Source organism: Sinohyriopsis cumingii, chromosome 6 (assembly GCF_028554795.1).
Source record: "Sinohyriopsis cumingii isolate HCF-2022 chromosome 6, ASM2855479v2, whole genome shotgun sequence".
Taxonomy (NCBI): Eukaryota; Metazoa; Mollusca; class Bivalvia; order Unionida; family Unionidae; genus Sinohyriopsis; species Sinohyriopsis cumingii.
In genome coordinates, this window is record NC_142966.1 from 80330822 (window position 1) to 80353584 (window position 22763).

Here is a 22763-nt window from a genome sequence, read left to right on the forward strand (position 1 = left end):
ATTTTAGGGTCACATTTTTCCCCATAAACAGAAGCCCGCAAAAATGTAAATGGTCTGTCCCTGACATTACTGATAATTTGCTTGAGCAGTATCATCATAATGATGATGGTTGTGACAACGATAATAATAATGATGATAGATAATTCAAATTGTAATTATGTTTCGCTGATTGCTCCGTCAAACAATCATTCAATAATTTCGCAAAGTCATGGTCATGTTTATTCTCCACTATATTGATTGCTGACCTGTACCTCTGGGAGATATCCTGATGTAACGCTATAACGTCACGACATCTTTTCCTAAAGCGCCCATTTCTTAGATACACATTCTTATTCGTTGAAAACCATAGACTCATTTCGTGAACAAGGCATAACACTTTTCTTTTAACTATGATTAGATCTTCATAATGTGTCGTTTTATTAACAATTGATTAGAAATGTCTCTATCGATATACTATTTAGAAAACTTCGTTCTTATTATATTTGGTTATGCAATAACAGAAAGCCTTCTTGTTCATATTTGTCTTTTTCTTTCAAAAGACCAACACCCATATGGTGAACAAGGCATGATCAATTTTAGTATAACTTTGACGTAATCCTCATCATGTATTGTTTGCTAACTCAGTGGGGAATAAACTATTTTGTTCAACTCAAAGTATTCTTAGTTTTCATGTGATACCAATAAGTTCTCGTGTCTAAATTCTCCACTACAAAGAGTACAATGGCGACATAAAGTAACACAAGAGAACGCAATCCATCGCCATTACAGATCACTTGCATTCCATCTCTATCCGAATCTTGGCTCGACAAAGATATGCGCATAAGAAAGTTTGCTTGTAGCTATATACTTTACCAAACTGCAAAACGTTACAAATAGCAAAAATGTTTGATAAACGCATTACCATGTTTGATGTTAAATTAATAAAAGTAATGATTCATATTGTCGAAGGATAGATCCCTGGCGTGAGCATGTTTGGTAAATGTATGATGAACACGTTCATTCTTCCTATCTAGGAATTATTTACTGTTAAAAATAAATAGAATAAAAACAAAAGAGAAAAAGAAACACAAAACCTCTTAATGTTCATGTTTCATTAGACACACCAAATGGTAATCTTTGTTCTCATCATATATCAACCTAAATGTTATCTGCGAAAGGTTCTTTCTCAGTTACCGATGGATTGGAAAATTAATAATTTCTACAGCAGTTAAAAAGAAAGAACCACCAATGTAGGAGTTAACTTCTGTCAATGTCTAAGTACTTGTGTCTATCATAAGCAAACACGAATGAAGTAAACATTTCTAACTTGAGACACTATTAAACCAGCGGAACTAAATCGATTAACTCTTGTGCAACTGGATAATTATTTAAAGGAGTAATATTTTAAATAGTGATCGGAACACAATTTCATTAATATCAACCGGTAAATAACGACATACAACTCTATGATATTTATTATAAATGGCAAGTCGGAATGAGACACTCACACAATAATGTTAGCACTGCATATAGAAAAAGTCTAAGACGAAAATGGAATGATTGTAAGACAACTTCCAAGTTATTTTATAAAACATTTCTGCAAGTGTTGAAGAAGTCATTAGATTAACCAAATGCAAATTCGTGAAACAGCATTATGTGTGTGTACAAGGTGAAACTCTAGTGTTTTGGATGTCCCTTGCCTATATTGCAAAAAGATACAAAGAATGAATCTGACAATGAGATTGCATCAGTGCAAAGGAGCATAAAGTTCTCAAAAATGTCCAAAACGACAGTTTACGGCTGAGTGAGTAGATTTATTATTGTTTTACTAACCATGTTTTACATGTATATTTAATGCTTTCAGAGAAAAGAGCCATGAGATGAAGTAGCAGTTTTTTAGTACAAAAGTAAACTTCTATACGGGCATTTTCGAACTGTTTCTCTTTTCTACCCCATCATTTAAATTTTTGTTTGCAAACACCGAAGAAACGAAATGGGATTATAGATGCATTCACATTACAAGTTGGTTCGTAAGTTATAATTGTGCATGTTAACGACTGGGTAGTGTATATGGGCATGACAAGAGTGGTATAATTAAGTCATTCAGGGTCTGCGATATGATTCATTTGAGCAACCTGCCACCTGCACAATGTACATACAATGTATAGGTGGTCTGACTTTAAGCAGTTGCTGGAAATACATATAAGTAATTCATAATACAAATATTTCATGTCATCCTGAGTTCCAGTCATATACAGGTGAGGAAATGTGTAATACCATTTGATCTGTAATTCATTAAAACTTACCTACAATACACATACAGCTTATCCCTCTGCTGTAATTCATAATTTCACAGATCATTTTCGGTTGCTCCGCATGAAAAACTTTATGAATCAAACTACTCCGCATCATAACAGTCACACGATTTGCACAAAGTAAGCCCACCTAATTAAAAAGACATGCAAAAGGTTAATCATTTTGTTAATGAAGGGTATACCACAAATACATAAATGAAAATCCAATAAATGGGGACCAATTCTCAAACTACTAAAACATGATTGCTAAATGTTATAGCTTAATGAACATTAAGTATACTAGCAAAAAACATTCTAAATGCCGAGGGCCGGTGTTGAAAACGTCATACAATTCTGGCCATTTCCGTCATATATCAAATGTCGATCTTAATATGAGCTTGAATTTGTTAACCTCGATGGCATCCGCTTAGTGGCGAAAATGCAGGATCAGTTGGCCAAGAAATATAGGTCAGTAGTTTGTTTCCAGTGCCAATATCTGCCTTTGGTGTTGATCAGATATGTAAAGAAACCAAATCAAATTTGTCAGTTTTCGCTACTTTTGGAATCTTCTTTCATATTTAAATGTGCACAAGAAAATAATTGTCCAATATTGAAAAGCCTTAATGCCTTGATGACTTTTGACAATGCTGGTCAGATTCTGTTGAGCAACTTTTTCAGACAGAGTATAAGAATGCAAGTATTCGCAATGCAGTAGAAAGGGTAAGTTATTTATCATTGCAAATATTTTCATTAACACTAGTTCTCCAGATATATATTATTACAAATACAACTTACTGATATTTTTTTCATTATATCGTTATCCCAACAATACTCTTGTATATAATTCAATACTGTGTTTGTACTAAAACCCATCACAAGATTGCTCATACATCGGTTCCATAGAATAAGATGGTCACAACCTGAAATATTAAGAAATAAAATAACTATAATCAATGAAAATTATCAAGCCTAAAACAAATTCACCAGTTTCCAGTATTGACGCGGTTACTGACGATTTTGTTCAAAGACAAATTCCATCTAACAATAAAGCCAAAACAAATCTGACGAATCTTTTTTAAATCATAGCTGTTTAAAACGCAAAGTAAGCTTACAAAAGATTTCAATGTCACAGAAAAACATGAGGTTGCTCAGCCCGCCCTTTAAGAAAACAACAGGAATCTTCTAGTGAAAAAAGCAGACGAAGTATAGGTTCACAGAGACTGGCTATATATTTTCGTACTATACGAAATATAAAGTGTACAGACACATCCCCAGTGAGGAGAACATTAAGGATTATCATTCATCATGTACATGTTGTATCAAAACTACCTACCATATTCTCTATGTCATCGGCATCTCTTCCAAGACAGGTTTTAGCTCGATATATACCTTCACAATGCAAATAAATCCTACAAACTTCACCGTATAATAATGTTGCATTCAAAAAATACTCCTTTTTGGTGGCTCTATGTACTTTCTATTGAACATATGCTCTAGTTGAAACTTTATTATATATCAATTGTTATTTTAATAAGGTTGAAAAGTAGAGATTCGTACCTGCATGCATTTTATTCAATCCAGTTTATTATATAATTGTGTGTAGTTTCATCCTACCTGGCCTCCTGTATCACATAAACTATCATTCTTTAGAATTTTAGAAGACTATACCAGAACTGCAACATTATTCCACCTGTACAACGCATGCCTAACGGCAGACCAAATTCTACTGCATCTGGATAACGGATACATTTTTCGTTAATAAACAAGGGGAACGTGATACGTTCGGTTTGAGGTTTTTTAATTCATGACTTATAAGCGTCATATATAAGCTAACGATATTCACCTTCCAAAAGACCTAATATTGGTGACTGGGATTTAACGTTTTTTTCGCTTCCACTATTATTTGTTCTGTATACCTTTTCTAAACGTTGAAATGTATTTTCTTTTTAACTATCATGAATATCAAACTAATTTCCTCTTATCAACATGTGGCATAGAACTTTATTCTAGATGTTGATAATAAATACACGAAACAGGAAAATTAGCTTAATTTATATAAACATTTCTTAAGAAGGAATAGTCTTTTTTCTTTAATAATGAAGAGCATGTCTTGCTATTTCATTGAACTCTAAGTGTGATAATCATTCTGTTCAACTTTTAAAAAACAATATTTTGAATATTTATCTAGAGACTAGAAATGTATTTTTCTAACACGGACACAACGACGCAGACAGATAAATGTAACCCAATATGTTCATACCACTGTCATGGTGGAATATAAATACAACAAATATTGTTGTTTTCAGAAACTTTCTTTATTAAGAGCCAATTTAAATTTTTATTTCTGTTTATTGTTGTACGATTTTCCTAACTAATAATGTCATGGCTTTTTCTTTCATTGAAATGAATAATTATTCAGATTAACGCTACGCAAAATGTGAAGCAGTGTATTTTAAAAGCTTCAAAGGCCTTTATGCCAGTATGTCAATTGCGTTTTAAATTCTGTTCAGCAAATTTTTAAAAGAAGCCGTTTTCAAGTTTGCGTTTATTTAGTAATATTAGCCATAGATCGGCGTCATTTGTGTAAACTTGGAAGGGCCTTTATACTACGATTTTTGTGCCAATTGTCGTGCGGTATTTCATGTTCAATTGTGTGTGCGAAATCATTTAAAGATATGCCCACTTCTAACAACAGTGGCAGTAATTCATGACCAATCAACACCGCTGGTAACACCATAGAAGGTTTTTAGGAGAGGATTCTTCTGTCCAATTCACGTAATTCTGCCATATGAAATCATATAAAACCTTTTATATTTTTTAGCAACGGAGAACATATTTGCTGGTGTATTTGCATTATTCTGTACAAAATTGAAACTGATACATCACTTACTATTTCAGATAAGTATGAATGGTTAAATGTACATTTTTCTTCGTCTTAATATCATGCATTTTATATCACAAGTTAATTTCTTGATTTCGTGCATTTTATATGAATAGTTTTCTTTCCACTGCATTAACTGTAGCATGCAGCATGTATCTAAATCCACACCAAGACTGTTGTCCAAGGTGGGATATCATATGATTTACATACATTGCTGTCATGATCAAATGTCTTAACCACACCACAACATTCAATTTCGACCACACATCTTTTGAACTAGTCCAAACCACACTCACACTGGAGCAAAGGTCAGTACATTTTTTCTGCCTATACCGCCCTCCTCATAATACAAAAAACAAGCTGACTGAATCTCTTTTTTTTGGAGCAGTTTCCGAGCCTCCTAGAGTATGAAAATTCGATAGGTGGCAACCTGATTATTCTTGGAACTTTTCAACTTTCACTTTGACTGTCCCGGAAACCCAAACACATCAAACCTCCTAGACTCCATTAATGTTTTTGACCTCAAACAGTCAGTTAAATAACCCACCCATGAACATGGTCACAGTTTAGACTAGATTCTTCATAGACCTGATGATAACATTCTACGGTCCTCCCTGGTATCCCATGAACTTGCATCATCACCACTGCATTACATGCCATCTTGATATATCAGTTCCTAACCCTCCACCTTTATCTGCTACTAAGAGAAACCTCCGTATGATACATAGAACCAAACAATTACATGACATACAAGAAAACCTAACAATTTGCTTACCTCCTACAGCAGAACAACTCAATAACTGCCTGCGTTCATTGCAGGACAAACATGCCCCAGCTACCAAGTGCAAAGTATTAATTCAAAAGAGTTCTTCATGGTATACCAGTGTTAGGGACCAGCTTCGCACTGCTAAAAGAGACCGTCGTAAAGCTGATAGGTTTTGGCGTTCCACCAGACTCACTATTCATAAGCAAATCAATGAAGCTGACAAGAAGAATGTCACTATCATAGTCCATGCAATGAAATCAGCCCACTACACTACTAAGATCATGGAAAGTTCCAGCTGCAAAGAGCTCTTCGAGATTACTAACAAGCTAATGCTAAGGAACAAATGTACACCACTTCCAACCACCTTCTCTCCAGTCGACCTTCCAGACATGTTTGTAAAGTTCTTCCGTGACAAAGTACAAACCATTAGAGATAAGCTTGACACCATAATTTCAACTGACTCGTCATCACCATACATATGGGATACAGAATTTGAGCAGCAACCATTAGCAGCATTTGAACCTGTCTTTATGGATATCGTACGTACAATCTTGATGAAGAGTGTACCAAAGTCATGTGAACTTGATCCAATTCCAACATCACTGCTGCTTGAGTGCTTTGATCCAGTATTGCCTTCCCTAACTGATGTTATTAATACCTCTCTCTCTCATCCGGGTAATTCCATCATTTTTCAAAACTGCCATTGTAAAGCCTCTGCTAAAGAAACCAACACTAGACCATAAGGATTTAAAGAACTACCACCCAGTTTCTAATCTCCCATTCATATGAAAAATCTTAGACAAGGTTGTTCTATCCCAGCTTGTATTTCATCTGAATTCAGACAGTCAAACAATCTGCATATCGCCCTTGCCACAGTACTGAAACTGCTCTTCTAAAAGTAGTTAATGACATTCTCTCTGCATTGGATAGCGGAAAGATTACAGTCTTCACACTCCTTGATTTGTCTGCAGCACGTGACACAGTAGACCATGATATATTGCTCCATCGTCTCCAGCATGCATTTGGTATTCATGATACAGCCTTACTGTGGTTCAAGTCCTACTTGGTCAACAGGACACAAATTGTTTCTGCAAATGGAATACACTCCAGCCCAGTTAGCCTATGTTGTGGTGTTCCACATGTGTCTGTTCTCTTCATTCTATAAACTCGGCCGCTTTCGTATCATAGATCATCATCCAGTGCCTCCCCAATTGTACGCTGATGACATCCAAATATACAAATCTAGCCACCCAACTAAAGTTGATGCTACCATCCAAGCTGTAGAGAGGTGCATTTCTGATGTGAAATCATGGATGATGAATGATGATAAAACTCGGACTATTTTGATTACAGCACAAAGACTTTCTCATTCACATTCTTTACCTCAAACAATAAATATCAGCAACATCATCATTAAATTCACACAATCAGTACAAAACCTAAGTATTACTCTGGACAGTACTCTCACATTGCACCAACATGTCATGAACATATACAAGGCTGCATATCTTGAGCTGAGACGCATCAGCTCCAGTCGCAAATATCTTTCAGTTGATACCACTAAAACACTTGTGTGTTCATTAGTACTTTAAGACTGGACTATTGTAACTCAATTATGTCTGGTTCACCTCAATATCTACTCCAGAAACTTCAAAAAAGGTCAAACCACAGCTGCGCGGATCATGCTTAGAGTAGCACGATCAGAGCACACCTCCACGCTGTTATGTACCCTACACTGGCTATCCATTCGATCTAGAATCAAACACAACATTTGTTCTCTGTGCTACTTTTCACTGTTGGACTCTAGTCCAACATACCTTTCCAACCTCACTCATGTGTACACACCAGCAAGATACTTATACTCCTCTTCTGACAATCGTATACTCATTATTCCCATTATGAACACAACGTCACATGTACAGCGTTCTTTTGGATACCAGGGCCCAGCAACGTGAAATAAATTGCCCACTGAACATAGACACAAAGACACAGTGATCCTATTCAAGAGTGCTCTTAAAACTCACTTATTTCGAATGCAAGAACAAACTTAAAGACCTAATAATGTTTCCTATCTTAAATATTTTCAACATGTTTTTTATGTTTTCTAATTTCATGGTGTTTGGTTTTGTTATCATATCATTATATATGTTTTTGTATGTTATAGTTGATATCTAATGTTGTAAAGCACTTACAGCTTCTAAAGAGTAGGTGCTATACAAAGTCCTCATTATTATTATTAATAGCCTTGTTTTTTCTTCTCAATCAACAGAAAGAAATCGCCTTGCAGTCTGTACCTGTAAGTACCGATCATGTCCTTTCCTTTCTACAAAATTATATTAGACAGCCGCCTATGTTAGTAAGTGAATCAGAAAAAAAGACTGTTGTCCTAGGTGGGATATCATATGCTTGATAGCATGACAAGTGACTCGAGGCTTTAAACTTTATTTTCTGTTACTTTTGATGTGGTTTTAGATACATTCTGCATGCTGGTTAGAAAGAGAAAGTAAACGTATCTATGATACAAAATAATGTATCCAAAACACTATGTGACTGGTTAGAAATATTCAATGATCTGTCGTTACCTGTAATGATCATGCTCTTTTTAAATATGCTGGACGTCTCGTGTTCATCTACACTATACACATCTGTGCAGTCAATGAATTGCTCTTTCTGTAATTGGTCAGTTAGTATTGCATTCGTCGCTATGAAACGATCTCTTAAATGAATCTGCTCTGACAAACTTAGGTAGTCCATAAATGTCTCATAGCATTTATTCTCATGCAGCAGTTTGGGTTGTATAAACAATATCACCTTCTTCGATATTGTTCTCTCCTATGAAAATAAAAGGAGCGAAATGAGAAAGTACAAGAATAAACCCAACAAGAGACGATTTCAATCACAAACACTAATCATTAATGACAAATATATTTTATAAATCGATCTATAATTATTGATTTAACTATGTCAACATTGTAAAACAAAATGAAGGCAAGCAACGTGTAACATTAAATATGAGCGGAGTTGTTACTGCAGGAAGCATCATACAAACCTTGCATTGATGCTTAGCCTTAAAATGTGTTAATTCGATACTGAGTTTTGTTTTATTGTTAAGATTAGCTGTGGATTTTTATTAAGATCAAGACATTCGCCTATACAATATATTTCATGGTCTTAGCGACAATATTCAAATTATACATTGTCATGAGAAGTTCATTTATGACTTTTAACATAATATTCACGTGAGAAAAAGAAGTTCCTAGCTGAAAATAGCATTCATTTCCACGAGCATCTATTATATTTTCCCCCATATAAAACCAGCATAAATTGTGGTTATGTGGAATTTTACATTCAAAACAAGCATAGAAGTTCCTCTGTTCAACGCTGAATTTTATTTTATTTTAACAATTATATTTGAATTTTATATTATATTTTCATATTATATTTATATTTTCAAAACGTCGCATCTCCTGATGCTATTTAAATAAAGTGTTGAGGGGAAAACTCGATTTACTGTAATTTCTTTAAGTCTGATGATGCATTTTTGCGATAAATGCTATTCTACTGAATTTATGTGGGATATGATATTATTGCACATTGTGTTATTGTCAACGGCTCCACTAATAAAAGTTCATGCAAATAAAACTTACAGAGATCTCCTGCAGTGTATACTCAGCCAATAATATTTGTAGAAGCATACATTGTAATGTTGTGTTAATACTTGAATCCATCCAGATATATGAAACAATATTGTTGTTCCAACCTGAAATATGAAGAAATAATATTGAAATTATTTAGCTTGACATAATAACTGAAATATTCAGGCTGGAGGCAGATATGGGTGATTTTGTAAATAGGCAAATTCGAACAAAAGAGAAAACCAAAGCCTAATCAAATCTATCGTATTTCGAATGTAAAGAAACGTCATTTTGCCTCTTGATTTGAATCTGAAATAATAAAATAACTACCTGTCAAAGGTAGCCCGAAGGATAGCTGCATATAGGCCGAATTACTCCTATCGTGCGATGACAAATATACATGGCCAAACGCTTCCCAAAAGGTGAAAATTTGGGACTTTTTTATCTTACTTAACGATGTAATATATATATATATATATATATATATATATATATATATATATATATATATAGACACACACACACAAAGTTTTATAAATGTTATAAAATTCATTTTGCATTAGAAAGGTTCAGCTTGCTCCAAATATAATATCTCAGCATGAGCAAACTAATAAAACAAAAAGATGGTATATTTTAAGAAAATCGGCATTGCATTTATCGAAACCTTTGTCTTCTTTGTATCTCTGTCGGCATCTTACAGCGATATGTAGATAGTTAATCTTACACACACACACACATATATATATTCATGTGTACGTAGATATGTAGATTAGAAAGAGTTCAGATGCATAGTTAGAAGTTGAGAAGAGTTGCAAAGATACTGCAATTAAATTAAATAAAAAAAAAACAATTACTAGCATTAAAACAAATACGTAAAGAATACAAGTTTAAAGTCATCTACCCCCCCCCCCACTATCACCACCACCACCACCACAAATCATGGCTGGGTCGGAATGTGACTATTATTAAAATATTGAAATTAATGTTGTTTTAAATCTAGCACATAGTGCCGATAGAGGTAGTCACAACTTGATCAGAAAACCACATTGGTGCATTAAAGACCACCGTATGTATTGCAATCATTATTCTAATCTCTACAATTTAATCACATCATCAGTTTGAAAATATTTACTAAACAAAGATGTTTGTTATAGTTTAGTAACTTCTGACTATAAAATGAAAGTTTGGCTGATTCTGCACTTACAAAAATATATTCATTTTCATTTTCGTTGCGCCCATAGTTACCAAATCCAAGCAAGTTAATATTTTGGGGCTACCTCATAGTATTTTACATTTAGTACAATAGTTTGCAACCCTTGCCTTTATTCTTTTAAATCTTTGTTAGAAGAATTGCTATTATTTTCGTCACGAAAAGCTAATTATATTTCTTGCTACTTAGCCATCATATAAATATAAATAAAATGTCTCGTGAAGTCATTAATTTAAGTTAATTTAATAGAATGTATTATTTTGCTGATACTGATGACTGTATACCACTTTCGATGAGCAGAAGCGAAGCCTGATAAAACAACTTTTGTGGAAGATTTATAATACGTTTCGAAACCGGAACAGACGTACAGTTATGAACCTTTTTGACATAAATTACATAACTTTTTGAGGAAAAGGCTAAATTATTTTGTCTGTTTTTATTTCATAGGAATATTATTTTAATAAAGGTAACACAAATATTGATATTAATACTTAAACTATTTGGAGATTATCAAAAGGTAAGAATATATCAAAGTTAGATGGAAAACCGTTATTATCTAACTCAATTGCAAGGAGAAAGCACATTTCCCTATGAAATAGTCAAGCAGATATAAAAAACATAGTTGGTGGACAGATAGAATGTGTACAAAACGCGGATTAAAAACAGAAAGACCCAGTCTAAAACAAAATAGCTTACGATGAAATACAAAGTGTTCACACACAAAGATCACAATCAATTAATCATATACAAATATTTAATGAAAACAGTCTCATCTGTAATATGCTCTTCAAATATTTTATGTTTCAGTTTATACACTTTTTGTTCTAGTTTCTCCAGTTGATCAGTATTCCTTCAATGTTGAAATTCATCTAGTCTCCTTGGCCATTGATGCTTTCTGTGAAGTGCATGTTATCTCTCAAAATTAGTAATCATTTAGTATCAAGTGAGCAATCGTACCTCTAATGATCATGTTTTGCTTAAACCCTTCTTTCAAAACTACCGAAGTGTCTCTTAAGTGAGTCTTCTCTGACAAAACCAGACATCTGTTATGTGTTCCACAATATATGTTTTCTTTCCGCCGATTGGTTTGTAAATGCATTATCACCTCCTCACAAGTTGTTTTCTCTTCCTGTGAAATGTATAAGATACAAATGAGAAAACGCCAAAGAGGTGATTGAAATCACAAACACTAATCATTAATAACAAATTTATGCATAAGTCTGTCTATAAATACTGATCTACATGTGTTAAAATTGTAAAACAAAATTCAAACAACTTGTAACATAAAATCTGAGTGGGCTTTCAGCTGCAAAAAGGATAATACAAAACTAGCATTGAGGCATGACTTAAAATGTGTTATTCGATACTGAGGTTTGCTTTAATGTTATTATTAGTTATGGATTTTCGTTAAAATTAAGAGATATGCTCAGACTATAATATAGTTTTAGGTGTTAGCAATAAGTAATCATTGTCAAGGGGGTTTGTTTTAAAGGATTATCTACGTGGAAATGAAATACATAGCAAATCATTATGTTTTGCATATAGCTTTGTAGGTGAAACTATTGCTCATTTCCACGAGCAAATTAATAACTTACGGTCATGACGCAGTTAACATTAATAAATACATTGAAGTAAAGTGATATCGCGAAGGCTCGATTTGTGTATTGCTTTTTTAGAACACAGAATTGCACGAGTACTCATATTGCATTTTGTTCAGTATGTTTATGCTATTTCGTTATATAGGATCTGAAAATATATTTATGTTGAATCTTATATATATATATATATATATATATATATATATATATATATATATATATATATATATATATATATATATATATATATATATATATATATATATATATGTGTGTGTGTGTGTGTGTGTGTGTTAATGCAAATAAAACTTACTAGAATCTCTTGCAGTGTCAAGTCAGCCAATAAAGTCTGTGGGAGCCTACACACAAGCAGTGTGTCGATGCTTAAAGCCATCACAAAATGTATGTTACACCGGTTTAATTCAATACCCTGGTTGCTACCTAAAATTTGAAGACAAATATCCATAATAATTCTAACTTGTTTCGACTAAAATGAATGCATGAATGTCCATGTTCGACTCAGATATTGATAATTTTGTACTTTTAAATTATCATATAAGGCAATCAATTAAGAAGGCATTTAACATGGTCGAGATTTTCCATTCTGTGTTTCAAATCTTGATGTCGTTACCTATATATAAATGGATCATTCGTACATTAGTACATTCTTCAACTCAAAGATATATATATATATATATATATATATATATATATATATATTATATATATATATATATATATATATATATCATACAGTTTAGAGAATTTTCAATTTGTGCTCTATGGAGATTCGAACCCAAGTCCGCGGAGAAACGGTACCCATCGCCTTGCCTGCACACACTAGCCCATGTTCCCACATGACTAAGCACACATCAGCAAATTAATTACGCAACTTAATTGGTGTTATATGCACTCGTGTGTAGCAGACACACTCGCATGACGACCAAGTAATTAACTCTCATCTATCTACATAGTCATTCCGGATTCCTTTGAAAGAAATTAAGGTATTTAGACTTAAATATAGAGAATTATAAATATACGCCAGTCAGAACGGAAAGTTATATCCCTGGATTCTGTAGGAGAATGCTTGATAATAGTAGGCAGAATTCATATTTAATACAAATAATACTATCATAAAGGTTAGATAATTTTTAATTCGTACTCTACGGAGATTCGAACCCAGATCAACGGGTAAACAGCACCCATCGCCTTGCCTGCACACACAAAAACATATTCCCTCATGACTAAGCACATATTACCAAAATATGATACTACTTAATCGGTGTTATGTGCACTCGTGTGTAGCAGACACACTCACATGACGACCTAGTAATTGATTTTCATTTATCTACACAGTCATTCTGGATTCCTATAAAAGAAATCTAGGTATAGAGAATTAGATAAATAGAATTATAGATATACACCAGACAGATACTATTATTTGTATCAACGACCTAACCAATGCTGTCACGTCAAGTTATTTGCTAGGTAATTCAGTGGGGTAAGTTTGAGTTAATTTGTTTATTATTTCACATGGTTTCCATTTTCCAAATTTTCCACGTGAACCTACAGTCTCTCTTCTGCCTATTCGCTTGAAGATGACGATGGAACTTTTATGTTCATTGATACTAAAGTTCCAAGCTGCCGAAATAAGTCAGCGATATCAAGCATTGTATGTTAATGAGTATGGGCTGTCGTTATAGCGATACCATTAGCTAACGCAGATTATGGTTTCCAAAAGAAACTGTTCCTGTGGTTACATTTTCTAGAAATTTTAACATATCGTTGATATATGCCAGGAGAGGAGCATGGAAAAAGAATCTTCCTTGACGGACACCTTACCTGATTCGTATATGCTCAGATTTGGTGCCATTTTTATATACAATGCTATATATGTTAGAGTATGATTCCTTAATTACAGTGAAGAGTATGACAGTACAAAAATATGGCAAGGTTTATGAAAAGGCCCTTTTGTCAAATGAGGTCAAATAGCTTCATAATGTCCGAAAATACAGCATAGACGTTTGATTCGAATTCTAGGAAAGCGCATGTAAGTTAAACGATGCCGTTATGCAATTCAATCAGTTTTGGAAGTCCTCGAAAAAGTTTGCATTTAAATTGTACTATGTATTAAACCTAATACATACACATTTTACAAATAGTTTGAACAAAACAACAAACATACAGCCATGTAGGTGTCAGGGAACCTGTAGCACTTTGTTCCACCTTTGTAGATTCGTACAATTATGCCTACGTTCCAGATAAATGGTATATACCAATTTTTAGGTATCACATTGGATAGATTAGAAATAAATGTTATCATTTTTATGCCACCATGACTAATATGTTCGTTCAGTGCATAATCTATCTCCGGCTCTTTGCGAAGATTAAATTGTTACACGGATACTGATATTTCAGCAAATGTCAAAATTTCATTAGAAACCCAATCTCTAAGATTGGTTTCTTTATTCACCGTAAAGATCGAGAATCAAATATTTGTGGGTGTATATAGGTATTTCAGTATCTGGCAAATGTTAGCTATCTCCAGTGGATTATATGATGTTTCTCGATAGAGTTTCTGCCCCTTTTGCATTGTTTACCATAAATGTTATTAGCCTGATAACTCATTGGCATAAATGTTCATCCTTAGAATGAGGTTTCTAAAGTCTTTTCTGTGGAACATTCGTAATGTTTTTGAGATGTAACACACTGTTTACTAGGTGCCATATTATTACCGATCGCGAATATTTGCTATTATTTGCCCAGGACAGTTTTGAAATAGCTGTTTTGTCCATGCATTCCAATCACGCATTGTTGTAAGCTAAGCTTCAGTTCTCCTCCGAGGTCATACAACCTGCTTCATGTAAATGTTTTGAAAACATCAAGAACTTAAGTTTGGCGTCAATGTCAGCTATGTACTTTTCAATGTTAGATTAAAAACAGGCGTTCTCAGTTTCCAAATTAGTAATCTTTTCGTCGCGCACTTAGATAAGTATCACTGTGCTGACTATGTCATTTTCTAAGTCACTCACCCTTGCACCAAGAATTGTAGTTCCGCTTTACATTGCTATTATTAGTTCGTTACAATCTGATTCGCTGTTATCAATGCAAAGTTGAATTGGAGGTAATATTGATGATGCTATCTTACGACAAATGTATTCCCTTTATGAATTGTCACCGTTTTTAACGCGTAACATTCTCAACCATATTATTCGGCACTTTTGTACCGTGTATTGTTGTTTTCCTGGATATTAAATGTTTCTTAGGGAATAAGTGGAGACTTCCTCCTCAACTAGCTAGAACCGATCTATACCGTGAGACGATATCTTCTTTTCCATTGGATAGTTTTAACAACTTTTCGATGTAAGAATATTAGGGAGTCATTTGATGTCTTTATCAGGTTGTTCGACAGTGTTCTGGTCAGTGACTTATGAGCAATATAATTCAAACTGGCAACAATTGTAAGCAATGCTACACCGGCTGCAGTTATTCTAGCGAAATATTTGACTTGGATACGATTCGTGTGTTTCTATGCTTCACTTGACCCTTTCTGATTACAACCAGGAAAAGGAAACAGGAACTGGTATTATTTCTTAAGAGTTTTGTTTTGATCACGATAAGTCATTGATGAGTCCTTCCATTGCTAGTTTAAGGAAATTACTAAAGATATGTGAACAATAAGCATTTGAGAATGATATCGTCTAAACATCGGTATACATGGTGTTTCAGTCACCTTCTTTCAAATTACCACCTCCTCTCCCTGTACATCTCAACGGCTATGCTCTTATATATGTCAACAGTTATACGTATTTAAGTCATATTCTAAAATCCAATTGATCAGATGATGAAGATATCATGATACGTTACAGATTTATTAGCGGAGTATTTCATATTTTAAAAAGAATTTGGTTGAAGCTATTTCAGATAAGTATGAGCTGTTAAAATTATATTTCTCTTACTTAAGATTTGATATCATGCATTTCTTATCCTACAATGCAAAATTCGTATTATAATTTAGTTTCTCGAAATCCATTTGCACTTGGTACTTGTAAGTATCGATCACTCCGTTACGTTCAATGCTTAGTTTTAGTGGACAGCCACCTGTCTAAAGAACTCAATGAGAACTAAAGATTGTTGACCTATTTCATATACAATTTATAGAATAACAAGTTACTCGCGACGTTTTACACTGTCTTTCTGTTAGCTATGGTGTGTATTTAGATATACAATACACGTAAGATCCCACGAAAAACCCAACGTATATATAATAAAAAATAAATTTATATCTCACAACACTGTTATTGCTTAATATTGAGTAAGCGGTCATTACCTTTAATTTCTTCACATGTTGTTATTTCCTGCTGTAAAATTTAATGGAGACAAATGAGAAAATGTACTTGATTAAAACCAAAGAGACGATTCAAATCTCAAACATTAATCATTAATATTAAATTTATTGAGAAATTGATCTATAAACACTCATATACCTGTGATAAAACTGTAAACAAAATTTAAACAACTTGTAACATAAAATATGAGTGCGGTTGGAGCTCCAAGAATCAGCTACAAAGATCGCATTGAGGCCAGACTTAACATGTAATTTTCAGTACTGAGTTTTGCTTCAGAGTTATGATTAGATATGCGTTTTGGTTAAATTTCAGATATTCACTCACGATATAACAGATTATGAGGTCTTAGCGACAAAATCATTACAGTTATTCAGTATTTGTTGTCACGACAATTTGTGTTAAATGAATATCAACTTGTAAATGAAATATAAAGCAAACAATTCCGCTTTGTATATAACTTTTGGTTGGCGATATTGCTCATTTACACGAACATCTATTATTTTTATTACTTTTTTTAAATCCAGTATAATTTAGAGTCATGGCGAATTTTTCTTGCAGACTATACATTGAAATTGCTCTGTTTCAGTATTGAACAGTATTTTCGTCTTAGAAATCCTAATATTAGTGACGTAAATTGTTAAGGCGAACACGCGGTTGAACATTGCGCTTTGAAACCAAAGAATTGTACGAGTAATCGAACTTTAATTTCCTTAACTATCTTTATGCTGTTTTCCTATATAGGCTCTGATAATGCATTTATGTGGAATAAGATACAAACGTATCTCATTTATTATTGCATATCGTGTCATAGCCACTGACTCCATAGATAAATAAAAGTAAATAAACTTACAGTATTGTCTTGAAATGTAAAGTCAGCTGAGAGTTTCTCTGGAAGTATACAGTCAAATGTTGTGTTCAAAACTGAGTTCATTAAAAGATGTATATCACATCGAGTTGAAGGAATAATGTCACGATAACCTGAAACATAAAAACAAAATGTTCATAAAAAATCGAAATTATTTCGACTAATTTAATTCACCAATTTTAACATTCGACTCCGATAACGACGATTTTGTAATAGGACAAATTGCAAGAAATGACAAAGCCCTAACCAAAACCGACGTAACTTGTTTAAATGGTAGCTGTTAAAATATGTTTCGCATGAAATTAAAAGAAACGAAGCGAAGAATTGCAATGAGTGGAAGTGATGAACGTGAGAATATTCAACCCCTCGATTAGGATTTCAACAACAAAAAAATCTTTTGCAACATAAGGTTGCCTGAATGAAAGGTGAACATAGAACGTAAATCGTCATTAGTGCCATAGGAAACGATATATTTTGAAATGTTGCTAATGAAGGGAATACTACTGATTTTTATTTTGTTTTTTACGTTGTATCGAGACTCATTCGAGACTCATTCGGCATTGAACTCTATCAAAATAACGCCTCGTCGATGACAATATTTGTCGCACAATATGGACTCGAACAATTCAAATTAATGTCATATATGTCACTTTATAATAATATCGGATTAATGTCTTGCGACGTCACTACTGGTAATTGTTTCCATGTAATTATTATAGCTTAAATATTATTTATTTGAGGGACAACTACAAAGGTTTTATTAAAAGCCTTTTGTCATATTTGTATTCATCATCGTTTCACCTGGTAGAAAATTAATAGCAACAAATAAATATTTCATGCATGTTAGGTCCGTTATTTTGTTATGGCATCTGCCTTATAAGACAGATAATAAACATTATTACTTTCTATTGGAATCACATAGTTTTACTACATTGAATTTAATAGACAGGATTCACAATTATCCAATAATCGAGGTATCGATGGGTATCACGCTATCACATATTTGTGTAAAAAAGATTATGGTCAGGACTATCAGAGAAGAAGAGCATCCTTAGATCTGTTATACGAAAATGTTTTCTTTCTTAACTGAAAGGAAAACGTCAAAAATAAATGAATAAATTAAATATATTATAAACAAGTCGTGATATAAGTTTATTCTAATTCTTGTGTAATATCTTCTTGATCCCATTCCAGGCGTTTCTTATCGCAGATGATTTAATTTTACAATGTCTGAAGGCATGGAGGACAAAGATCTCCGTATATATCATGTTGTTCATTGTAGCATTTTTGGCTTATCAACCACAAAAAGGAATAGGAAATGCTTTGAATGGTCAAACACACGATGTTTTGTAGAAAGTGATGACAACGACAAAATTCGATCAAAAAGAAAGATGACGAAGCAATCAAAAATGCAAGCGTCATTATAAATGAGACTTTTTATATTTTGTCGGTTTCTTACAATGTCAATGGTACCGCCTAGGACACTGTGCAGAGAAAGAAAGAGATATTAGTAACTTGAATGACAAATATCCAATGAAGTATTCAATACCATTTGATTAATGTCAAGCATTCTTACGTTAACTTCGTATTGAATGTCTGCACATCACCAGCTGGTAAAATTACTAAACAAATGTTATATATATATATATATATATATATATATATATATATATATATATATATATATATATATATATATATATATATATATATATATATATATATATATATATATATATATATATATATATATATATATATATATATATATATATATATATATATATATATATATATATATATATATATATATATATATAAATATATATTTATATATATATATATACATATATATATATATATATATATATATATATATATATATATATATATATATATATATATATATATATATATATATATATATATATATATATATATATATATATATATATATATAACGATATTGCATTGGCTAAGATGTTAATTGTTTTCGTCCCGTTTTTCCAAATAATTTCACTTCTAGCTTCAGAGAATTTAAGACAGAAGATGTATACTCTTCTCAAGGATGAGAAAGTGATGAAATAACACATTTCAGTAAGAGTTTTATTATCTGTTCCGAAAATATTCGCCAATTTTAAATTTAAAAATAATAATCTTCGATGTTCGTTATTTTATAGTAAAACAATTTTTTTAATTGATATTTTTTAAAAAGGTAATATGCATACGTATGTTAAGACTAAAATATATAAAAGAGAAAATACATATATATAACTTCACAATTCAATATATAGAAAGGCTTTCATCTAATTCATTATAACATTACAGGGTAATCACATTGTTTGATGAACTAGTTAAAATGGCATAAAACGCAGTGTATGCAAAACCAATAGAACAAATGCAACCAAAATATCCATATCAAGCAAGCGTTGTTGAAATTCCAAGAAGTAATACCTCCTTTAACTGAAATGCAATAATATTTAAGAAAAGCTAATTATTTAATGTCGATATTAAATTTTTATCTAAAAAGGTATGCTAACTCTTTTATTGTATCATGACAATGATATGGCATTGCAGTCTAATGTGTTCACTGCACGCGGATGGTCCCATCAACAACATGTTACTTTACTCGAGGCCGTATATCGCAAATTTGGAAATATACATTCGAAATAAATTTAACCAAATAATTAGTTCTGCGTGCACATTTCTGGACCATTTTTATTACGAGTTATAATGTATGTGAGTTCTGTTTAATAAAATGGTTAGAGTAGAATGATGTATGATATGTTCCGAGCCAGTGGCTATTATCAGTTTGCTGAAACGTTTATGATTAAAATATGTTGTGGCGGATGGAAAGAAGCAAGCAGCAAAAAGGTGGAACATTTACTTATAAGCAATTAAGCACCCTAAGGCCTTTTCTTTTATCTTTAACAAGTGTGTAATTTATGAAGTCGCTATAATGCTCATTACACCTAGAGATGCCTTTTTTCGTACAGAGTACAACATTATTTTCTTTTGCATTGGCTATGTAGGTACATCATCACATACTCTGCCTAACCCCAATCTTGCAGGTAAACACCCTTCACTTACCGTAAACCGCACACCTTTGTATTCCCCCAACATCGACGAAACACTGGTCGTATCCATTTAGATTTGAGACTTCGCGATTGAGAGTTATTACTATAATGTATGTTGTGCCACACGTCATAAATGTCGTGTGTATAGTGTAGATTCCATATTGGCTTGCAAAGTCGAATATCTCAAACGGTATGTGCTCCACTATACTCGTCTCTAGTTTATCAGCATTTCCCCATGTCTTATGCTTCTGGACACATTGTGTTAAAAATTTTGAGTATTGTTCTGCATCTAAAACAAAGAAAATAACAAAATAAATATTATTATTGATACGTTTTACATAAAGTAAAAAAACTTCGAACTAAAAGGATCTAATTTTGACAACGACAGCATGCAAAAAGTCTTCTCGGGCACATTCCTCATTTTTGAAGTACAGATTTTAGCTTTCACAATCTTTTTATCGCCGTTTCTACTAATACAGAAACACATTTTAATAAAACATTCTAAAACATTTATCCAATTTTGAAGGAGAGCCTTATAATGGAGGCTATACAATATTAGATAAATGATGTTGATTTGCCATCAAATATGAATGTAGAATGAAAATGTTGAGAAACTGTGAAATAAAATTAATTGGTTTCATAATATGTAATCAACATATAGGAAAGAATGTTCTACATAAGGCATGCTACTGACCCAGGTTTCTTTGCGATCCATACATATATTTGTTCATTATGCAGTTTGCATGCAGGCAATCCCTCTCAAGACAACTTAGACAGCTTCTTGTATCACGATACAAACAATCGATGTCTAATTTCAGATATGAAACTGTGAAGTCCTCGATCTGGCTGCCGGTCGAATGCTGGTCAAGCATGAAATCATTTGCATTCGATTCCAAAAACGGATGATTTGACGTCACAGTGTCTATACATGGTATCCATTCTCTATGTCGATTTATTGTTATGTTGATCTCGAGCAACAGGTTTACGTTGCTGTACTCCTTCATCCCTGAGAGGACAAATAATCTGAAATATACCAACGTTTTAAAAATCCGGATACAGTTCATCCAGTTAGCATACGGAAAGACGCATCAAAATGTTAAGCAATTAAGAATACAATATGTTAATTGATTACTCATTCTATAAATTAATGTGTATAGAAAATCGACTGTAAAGAAATTGAAATTGTTAGAAGATGCATTGTTAGCCTAAATTTCTCTATAATGGTAATTTTGATCACTACAACAACAACTAATAATTTTATTATAAATTTATTAGTATTATTATTATTATTATCATTAAAATTTAATCTAAAATAGCCAAAGGCAGGCTACGATGAATATTTTTCAAAAGCGAGCAAACAGTACACTACCTTGCATTCAAAATCCTCTCCGTTCCGAGCAATATGGACGCAGAGATGTCACTCACTTTCGATATACTCTAATATTGACCGTTTGCAAAATTATGATACCTTTTAATTGATTTCTTTATACTATGAACTGTACAAAATATATAGCATAGAAGAAAGTCTTATTTGTTTATCGTGAATTATTCTTGTTCGGAAGCTACTCTCCTTATTATGATAAAATATTCATCACAAAAGATAATTTGCAAATAAACAATATAGCAATCGAAATTTAGGACAGCTTTTAGACTATATGTCATCTTGTTTGTAAAATTATTAACAAAGTATTCACTTCATCATTTTCGTAATCAAATTCCAGCACGGTACACCAAACTTGTAACGAAGTAATACCTGGTTATCGAAGGTGATTTTTAATATCTTTGGAAAGAGGTGTTTGAGTCCTGTTCCATAAGATTGCATTTTGTTTCTTTCATTTGTAAGAATTTATAAAACATATTCATAGTTTTTGATTGCAAAACATTAATCTTATGTTCAGAGTAAATATTGGAGTATTAAGTTTATGTTCACCGATGAATATGCTAAAGCGTTCAAAGCACTGACTTGAATTTTTGTATTTGTACGTAGATGCACATGGCGTGACATATGGTCATTTATGACTAGCAAAACTAAATTGGAGTCAGCACCGTTTCATCCTTGTGCATTTACCACTGACTCTTATACATATTTGATTTATAGTGTGCTCTTGA

At 32.7% G+C, this 22763-nt stretch overlaps 2 protein-coding genes across 2 annotated transcripts; both read right to left on the reverse strand.

The window, feature by feature from the left end:
• Positions 1–3157: 3157 nt before the first annotated feature.
• LOC149797307 (uncharacterized) lies at positions 3158–12806 on the reverse strand. The gene is made up of 6 exons (XM_089960741.1): positions 12677–12806; positions 11723–11894; positions 9568–9680; positions 8503–8752; positions 3888–3895; positions 3158–3193 (listed from the first exon to the last, which is right to left on the reverse strand). The coding sequence occupies exons 1-6, from the start codon at positions 12755–12757 to the stop codon at positions 3158–3160; spliced, it is 660 nt and encodes a 219-aa protein (XP_089816867.1). The 5' UTR covers positions 12758–12806.
• A 3855-nt stretch (positions 12807–16661) lies between these two features.
• On the reverse strand, positions 16662–21658 carry LOC149797308 (uncharacterized). Its single transcript, XM_089960743.1, has 4 exons — positions 21349–21658; positions 20668–20943; positions 17563–17690; positions 16662–16724 (listed from the first exon to the last, which is right to left on the reverse strand). The coding sequence occupies exons 1-4, from the start codon at positions 21656–21658 to the stop codon at positions 16662–16664; spliced, it is 777 nt and encodes a 258-aa protein (XP_089816869.1).
• Between the last annotated feature and the right edge of the window lie 1105 nt (positions 21659–22763).

Coding starts and splice junctions, on each gene's coding strand:
- LOC149797307 (XM_089960741.1), bottom strand. CDS start 12,757: ATGGCTTTAAGCATCGACACACTGCTTGTGTGTAGGCTCCCACAGACT. Junction 11,895..12,676: donor TGACACTGCAAGAGATTCTA/GTAAGTTTTATT, acceptor TACATTTCACAG/GAAGAGAAAACAACTTGTGA. Junction 9,681..11,722: donor GCAAAACATGATCATTAGAG/GTACGATTGCTC, acceptor TTCATATTTCAG/GTTGGAACAACAATATTGTT.
- LOC149797308 (XM_089960743.1), bottom strand. CDS start 21,658: ATGAAGGAGTACAGCAACGTAAACCTGTTGCTCGAGATCAACATAACA. Junction 20,944..21,348: donor TGGATCGCAAAGAAACCTGG/GTCAGTAGCATG, acceptor TCTTTGTTTTAG/ATGCAGAACAATACTCAAAA. Junction 16,725..17,562: donor TTACATTTCAAGACAATACT/GTAAGTTTATTT, acceptor TAAATTTTACAG/CAGGAAATAACAACATGTGA.